Source organism: Dipodomys ordii, unplaced genomic scaffold (assembly GCF_000151885.1).
Source record: "Dipodomys ordii isolate 6190 unplaced genomic scaffold, Dord_2.0 Scaffold27, whole genome shotgun sequence".
In the NCBI taxonomy this organism is placed as follows: domain Eukaryota; kingdom Metazoa; phylum Chordata; class Mammalia; order Rodentia; family Heteromyidae; genus Dipodomys; species Dipodomys ordii.
This window is the reverse complement of record NW_012267243.1, coordinates 1,048,548-1,057,018: the sequence shown is the minus strand read 5'-3', so window position 1 is coordinate 1,057,018 and position 8,471 is coordinate 1,048,548. Positions and strand designations below refer to the sequence as shown.

The 8,471-nt window shown below is 34.8% G+C and overlaps 1 protein-coding gene across 1 annotated transcript; it reads left to right on the top strand.

The window, feature by feature from the left end:
- The first annotated feature begins 873 nt into the window (after positions 1-873).
- On the top strand, positions 874-1,806 carry LOC105985037 (olfactory receptor 2L13-like). Its single transcript, XM_013015450.1, has one exon. It carries the CDS (start codon positions 874-876, stop codon positions 1,804-1,806), a length of 933 nt encoding a protein of 310 aa, XP_012870904.1.
- Positions 1,807-8,471: the final 6,665 nt, after the last annotated feature.

Sequence of the window (8,471 nt, the reverse complement as noted above, 5' to 3'; positions counted from 1 at the left end):
AAGACACAGTCTCAAAATTTGAAATTGGCTTTAACTTTTATTTTCAGATATGTAAATGGTGTATCAAAGAAATTCTCAGTGTCAGGAAAATGACATTAATGCTTAAACTTTTATAATTTGTGTTTTTGAAGTATTCTAATAATTGAAGTAATGTGAAGAAAAGTGCACATCATTAGAAAGACTCTTGTTTTCTACAGCAAGAATATGGGAGTGTCTATATATTTGCATATGGTATAATCACCACATGCATTTTAAATTTAAATTATAACATACTCATTACCTAACTTATGAAATGGTAACTCCTCTGTACAACACCTTAATAATAACAATAAAATCATATTTCCAAAAAGAATTTCCTAATTTTAATAAAAGAAAGAAGGTATGTGATAATAAATCAAGCTATTAGACTTTTGTATGACATCAAATAGCACCAGTTGTAAGTAAATACGCTGAACAAGAATGTAAAACCCTGTGTTCAAGCCCCAGTTCTAGAACAATATGTGAATAAATAAATAAATAGATTGACACTGTGAAATTTAGGAAAGTTGCCCCCATCAGTTTATATTTGTTATTAAGACCGATAGGGCCAGGTTCCCTGAGTTCCTTAGTAAGTAAAGTCTGATCTTACATATTCATATTTTCTGCCCATGATTTTATATTTTACAACCAGAAACACATCTCAAACATGCTGGAATAGTACCAGGCAAAAGTGGCAAAAAAATACAGTCCATATTTTGTCAATGCATGAAAGCTAACATGTGCCCAAAAGAAAATAATTCATTCTGATGAAGCCTTAACAAACACAATTCCTCTTTGATGTTTTGTGAAGTTTGTTTTCATGTTTCTTTCAAGGAAGTAATGGATTATATCTTCATGGAGACATGGAATCAAACTTCAAGTGACTTTATTCTTTTGGGGTTATTGTCACCAAATCAAACTGGATTAATTCTTATGCTCCTGATCATCTTTGTGTTCTTTGTTGCCTTATTTGGTAACTCAGCCATGATCCACCTGATACGTGTGGATCCCCGGCTCCACACCCCCATGTACTTTCTCCTCAGCCAGCTTTCTCTCATGGACCTGATATCCATTTCAACCACTGTACCCAAAATGGCGTTCAACTTCCTCTTTGGACAGAAGACTATCTCCTTCCTCGGATGTGGAGTGCAAATCTTCTTCTTTGCGACCATGGCATGTTCTGAAGGCTTACTCCTGGCTTCAATGGCCTATGATCGTTTTGTGGCCATCTGCCACCCCCTCCACTACCCCATCCGCATGAGTAAAATTACGTGCCTGAAGATGATCATAGGATCTTGGATACTCGGCTCTATCAACTCGGTGACACACACAGTCTATGCTCTGCACATTCCTTACTGTAGGTCTAGGGCCATTAATCATTTCCTGTGTGATATCCCAGCCATGTTACCACTGGCTTGTATGGACACTTGGGTCTATGAGTACGTAATTTTTGTGAGTACCTGCCTATTTCTCCTCTTTCCTTTCCTCGGGATCACTGCTTCTTATGGTCGGGTCCTTTTTGCTGTCTCCCATATGCGCTCAGTAGAGGGAAGAAAGAAAGCTTTCGCCACCTGTTCAACACATTTAACTGTGGTGACATTTTATTATGCACCTTTTTTCTACACTTATTTTCAGCCTTCTAATGTCCGCTCCCCCACAGGAGATAAGATCCTGGCTGTCTTCTATACCATCCTCACTCCCATGCTCAACCCCATTATCTACAGCCTGAGGAACAAGGAAGTCCTAGGGGCCATGGAAAGAGTGTTTGGGGTGTTCAAGAAAAATTGATCGTTCTGTCCCAGTTCCTCCTTATTTCCCGTCTTCATGATGACTTTAGCACTAGCAAACTCTGCTTCTTCATGGAAATATACTATTGGCAATATATGTATCAAGAATTTTTAGTCATGCATTTGAAAGTAAAAGTAAATACTATACGAATTGTTGGATGATATATCTCCTATGTATTTATATAGTTAATTAAATCATTACAAGCAATATTAGAATTAACATTAGTAACATGTTGACAATACATCATATTATACATATAGTAATATACATATAATTAATAAACATATTGCTGTGAGTGTGGCCAAATTTTTGATGATATTGAAATAATTTCTCATTAATCGACATCAAATTCTTACTGTACTTATATACACTTCTTTCATTATATCATTGACTTGCATACATTGCATAAATTATGTTAATCATATATTGGATTGCATATATCTTATATCCCCAATATTTGCAAAGAATCAGTTTACTTTGAAAAACCACATTATGATTAAGCTTAGGATATTTGGAATGACTATTGTCAAAATAATAATGTATGTCAAAGGATAGTGTGGCTAGAGAAAAAAAGAAACACATACTGTAGCTGCAAGTATACAACATTGAGAATCCACCTCACACCAGTTAGAATGGCTATAATCAAGAACTCTAATAACAACAGATGCTGGAGGGGATGTAGACAGAAGGGAACCTTACTACATTGTTGGTGGGAGTGTAAACTTGTTCAACCACTTTGGAAAGCAGTATGGAGGTTCCTCAAAAGACTTCATATAGAGCTCCCCTTTGGGGCATTTACCCCAACAAGACCATACTAAAGCTACCAGCACAACTATGTTTATTGCAGCATTATTTACCATAGCTAATATATGGAATCAACCTAGATTCTCCTCTGTAGATGAATGGATCAAGAAAATGTGAGATATCTCTCTATATATCTATATCTATATCTAGACATATTTATATATATATTTATATATATCTATATATAGATATAGATATAGAGATAGATAGAGATAGAGATATAGAGATACACACACACACACACACACAATGGAATTCTATGGCTCCATCAGAAAGAATGTCATCGCCCCATTTGTTAGGAAATGGAAAGACTTGGAAAAAACTATACTAAGTGAAGTAATCCACGCCCAATGAAACAGGTCCTATGGTTTCCCTTACTTGCAATAACTAGTATATGTCTGGGATAAGCAGAAAAGGTCAGAGCTATGTACACATGACCATATAAGATGATGTTAACTGAAATGAGCCCCAATATAGGGACACGAGTGGGTTTTTTCTTTCTTGCTATTCTTTCTAACATATTTATAAGGTACCATGTGATTTTTTTGTTACTTTTCATGTTCCTCCCCCATGGTATAACCCCTGTTTTCACCTTATTTGATGTTGGTGTAATTTGGGGAGGGGAAGGAAAAAAATGTTTAAATAGTGATACAGGTTGCCCCATTGTAACAATAAGATGTACAAGACACTGTTGAACAATGAACTTTACAATTTAGTGGGGGGTAGTTGTGGAAGTGAGAGGGAAGGGATGGTAGGTGAAAAACAAAGGAGGAGGCAACCATGCTTAATAATAGGATGTTAGGTGAAATGAACCCCAAGAGAAGGACTCAGATGGTTTTGCTGTCTTTCTATTGTTTCTAACATATTTATAAGATGATTTCTTTGTTGCTTTGTATGTCCCTCCCCATGATATAACCCCTGTTTGCACTATATTTGATGTTGGTATAATTTGGGGAGGGGAAGGGGAAAAATCGTTTAAATAGGGATATAGGTGGACCCATTGCAACAAGGAGATATACAAGACATTATGTTGAAAAACTAACTTTACAACTTTGGTGCAGGAGTGGGGGTGGGAGACTGGGAGATGGGAAGGGATGGGAAGGGAAAACAAAGGAGGAGGCAACAATGCTTGATAAGAAATATATCCATTACCTTGCTCATGTAACTGTGACCCCTCTGTACAGTATTTTCACAATAAAAAACATAAAAAAATAAAGTAGTACGATCCTGGCCTTAATAAAGAATGTATATTCAAAACAAACACAAACAAACAAACAAACCATACGGCGGTGGCTCATGCCTGTAATCCTAGTTATTCATGATGCTGAGATCTGAAGGATCATGGTTCAAAGCCAGCCCTGGCAGGAAATTCCATAAAACTCTTATCTCAAATAAACCATTCAGAAAACTGGAAGTGACGCTGTGGCTCAGAGTTCAAGTACCATGTCTGACAGAATAATGGATAAAGAGAAAAACATGCAGAATGCCCACCTGGATGCTATTGAGCCAAAAGAAGAATGTATTTTGATCATTAGTGTCTTCATAGATTGACCAACAAGGTGATATGTTAAATGAAGTAACCCAGACATAGACAAATATCACAGATAATACTATATGTGGAATCTAACACTAATCTCTTAAAAGTTGATAGTAGACTATTGGCCACTGGAATTTGGTGAAAATAGAGTGCAAGAAAAGTTGTCAAACTATCATGTTATATTTGGATAAGAGAAAAAATTGCTGTGTTATGGCACAATGGGGTAAACATAGATGAGAGTGTATTGTGTATCTCAACATATCTGGAAGAAAATTTTGAATGTACCCATTCTAAAAATATAAACATTTCATAAAAACAATAATGTCTAATGACTTACAAGGCCATAAAAATATGATCTGTATTCATTGTTACATTCAAAATGCTAAACTTATTTTATTACCTTTATGAAAATATTTGTACTTAATCTATTTGCATAAATATTTCTGAGTAGCTGCTGCATGCAGCCTATAAAATTCAAATAGGAGAATGTCATCCTAAAGTATAAATAGTACCAAGTACTAGATGAAGTTCTTGCACTTATGTTTCTAATATATAAGTTAACAGAAATTTTAGTATTACAGAGACTGGATTGTACAATTCTATAAACTATGATTTCCTGATAGATTCACAAATTTTCAACTATGAATCCATAGAAAACATTAAAAAAATTCAGTATACCTGCAAACTCGCAAACAGTGCCAAGAGTGTTTTGGACCTCTATACACTTAATTCATATACAAATATGAAGTGTATCTGGAAAGTTCTGTGGTACATGTCTTTTAAGTTCTAGTTGGCACCAAACTACTCATTGAAGTATTTTTTTTTTATTTTCTCTGTTCTATCTGCTCTTGATGATGATGTCTCTCATCACATTTTCTCATTCCTGGACTCATAAAGCACAAAGTTACAAATGTTATTGAAATGAAGCCAGGTCTATTTATATTTGTTATCTGATTTTAAATGCAAGACAGTGAAACACCATGATTAGGATGGCAACGTTGACCTAAGTAAAAATTAGTAAGCATGAGTTTTTCTATTTTGTTAATGCATTACATACACTACAGCACTATCATTCTAAGATTTCTTACCAATTGAAGGAGTGTACTTAAACTTCCTGAGACTAAACAGGAGAGACAGAGACAGGAAAGATAGGGATGGAGGGAGGGAGAAAAAGAGAGGGAGGAAGGAGAAAGAAGGAAAAAAAGAAGGAAGGAAGGAAGGAGAACATGAAATGGGGAAATTATGTTAGGTCAAATAGATGGGATGAGAATTGGAATCCAAGTAGCTTAGAATCAGAGCTGAGATATTTTTTGTTAGAACTGTTTATTTAAAAAGGGCTCAACTAAGCCACATTTAACTCTAGAAGATTAAGCCAAGTCACCATTTAGAATCTGCTTCCAGACATTACAAAAATATTCACACCTACACATTTCTGCTCATTCAATTGACCAGCCATCCATGTGAAGGTTGTTGGGAATAGAAAGTGAAGATGTGAATCATGGAGTGGATAAAACATAGGGAAAACGTCTTCTCTTTTGAAGTTTTATTCCAGTCAGTTCTTTGAGCTGGAATTCTTAGAGATTTCTAGCAACATTTCTTACCAGTTTCTTTTGAAATGGAGGTCACCTAGGAAAAGGATTGTTATGTTATGCCCTTGGAGGCAGAGACTTGTAGTATGTTATGTGTAATGACTGATGTTAATACAATTTCAGGAAAATTATGAAAATGAGTTTGAAAAGATAATTTCTGTATACAAAATTGGTCATTGCTTAGATTTAACTTTTACTTAGTCCTATGAGAGATAAACTAGATCCAGATCACTTACTTCATACTCATAACACTTAATTGACTATCAGTATCAGGCTCTTGAATATATATATATTCAATTTTTAATTTTTTCTGGCATTATTTTGATATCTAAGATTTATCTGTGATAGGATACTACACTAAAGAGAATAATACAGCCTCATATTTCACAGACAAGTTAAACAAGATAGTCTTTTACGTATAACCACCAAACTTTGAAAAGCAGTCTTTAGCATTCTTATCAATCAGGAGATGTTGGCAGTTTACTTAAGGAATTTATTTACTCCTCTCCATGGACTACTTATTCTAAGGCATATAGTGAAATACTCTATATTATGTTTGCCACTCTTGTTAAATTTATGAACAAGTGAAATCAATTTTGTTCATGTGAAAACTTGGTTCTTGTATAAGCAACAGACACATGAAGTACATGCTATATAGAGCTGGCACTGTTGATGTCAAGAAGTGACATACTAATTTATCCTGTAGATCTGTCATAGACAGCACTCTAATATGAAGAACAGAGTAGCCAAATAACCCAAAATGGCAACCTTAGCTAAGTGAGGAATGAGGCAGGAGGAGGCAATAAACAAGAGAGGAGCAGAACTCTTATGTAAAAAAGGAACCAGGGTTACCTTTTAAAGCAGTGATATTCGTACTTATATGGTCAGTCCTCTGGAGTAAAATCTGCCTACACATCTGATAGTGAATCGAAAGGAAATCCCAATCATAGTCACATTTCCAAATAATTACACTCAGCTCCCTTATAAACAAGCACTTATTTCACTTAACTTATGGTTTAATTCTGAGAAAATGACCAATAAGTAGTTCCTAAAATCCACAATTGCTTGATGCTTTCAGTATTCTCTTGGCGTTTTATATGCTAAGAGGTTCTTTCAGTTATGAAGTGAGACACTACAATTTTTGTCCTTTTTTTTCTTAATCTCCAGTCCAATTCCAAAAATATTTAAGTGGCATTATCCAAGAGGGAAAAAAAAAGTATTGGTGCTCTTTTGTCCATGGATAAAGTAGAATAACAAGCCAATTTTCATAGAATGCTAGCCTAGGCTGAAGAGCTGAGGGACAGCATCCAGGCCCAGAGTTCAAACTCAGGACTAGCCAAAAAAAAAAAAAGCCATTTTCAAATATCCTAGTTTTTGTTCCAGGCAGGGAATTAGATTTGTAGCTAATTACACTTGTAAAATTGTAGATGCTCTTTAAATGCAAAAAAAATCTATGCATAAACATTCTTGTATAGATTACCTTATCCTTTTCTTAAAATGATCAACTAAGCATGAATAATTTCCAGATAGTAAGCAGAACTTTGCCGAAAAGTACAAAGTTCACAAATATTATATGCTACTATTTTGAGTTATTTTGTCTAATTTTTTTCTTTTGTATTTGCTGTATATGTATTTTCAGAGCAAATAACTTGTGCTTGAAGAATGGAAAAATCTTTTTGAGATACTGTGAACTGCTATTCTAAGAAGTTTATTTGTTTGTTTTTTGTTTCAGAGAAGTCCATCCACAGAATTATTTTCTAAATCAGCATAATTTTTAACCTGCAGACTCACACATTTTATCTATAATAAAATTTTTCCATTACAATATTAAATTCTCAACTCAGAAGCATTCTCATGTACAGTTTTTGACAATGTGATAAATGGAAAAGTGTGTGCTGCAACTGAGAATTTCCAAGAGATATTCTGTACTGTATCATGATGAGTCTTTTTTGGATGAATGCATGTAGATTTCTCCAGTAAGAGAAATCATCTGCTCTTTTTGTCTGGGGAGATATCATTTGAGAATGATATCCTTGGTGTTTTTTGTTTGTTTGTTTTTGGCAGTTATGGGGCTTAAATTCTGGGCCTGGGTGCTGTCCCTCAGCTCTTCAGCTCAAGGCTAACATTCTACCACTTGAGCCAAAGTGCCACTTCCGGTTTTCTGGTGGTTATTTGGAGATTAGAGTCTCTTGGGCTTTGTTCTGCCTGTGCTAGTTTTGAACCGTGATCTTCAGATCTCAACCTACTGAGTAGCGAGGATTACAGGTGTGAGCCACTGGTGCCGGCTCCATGGTTTTCTTTATTTGATACAATTAGTAAGTCTTTACTCAACCATCTTTTGCCTGTATTTAGGGCTTTTATATTCATCATTGGTAAAATCATTGTGTTCAGAGCTTGTTCTATGTTTATTGTTTATACAAAATATATGTAATTATACTACCTTTGAGTTGTTTATCATCTTTTTTATTATTTTAAACATTATTTTTTGAGTACCTACCATTTCAATTAGCACCAATTAAATAAAGGTTTTTGGTCATTGTACTATGTGCTTCCTTTCAAAAAAGTGAAATCACTGCAAATGTATTGTGTTAGACACTGTGTTTATCGGCAAGCAATGACAACTTAAGCAGTGTTCAAATACTTCAGAATATGAAATCGCAAGTATTAAAAATGCTAATTATAAAATTGCTTGTTTTCTCCAGGGGCTCAAAATTACATGAATACAAGTCTCTCTA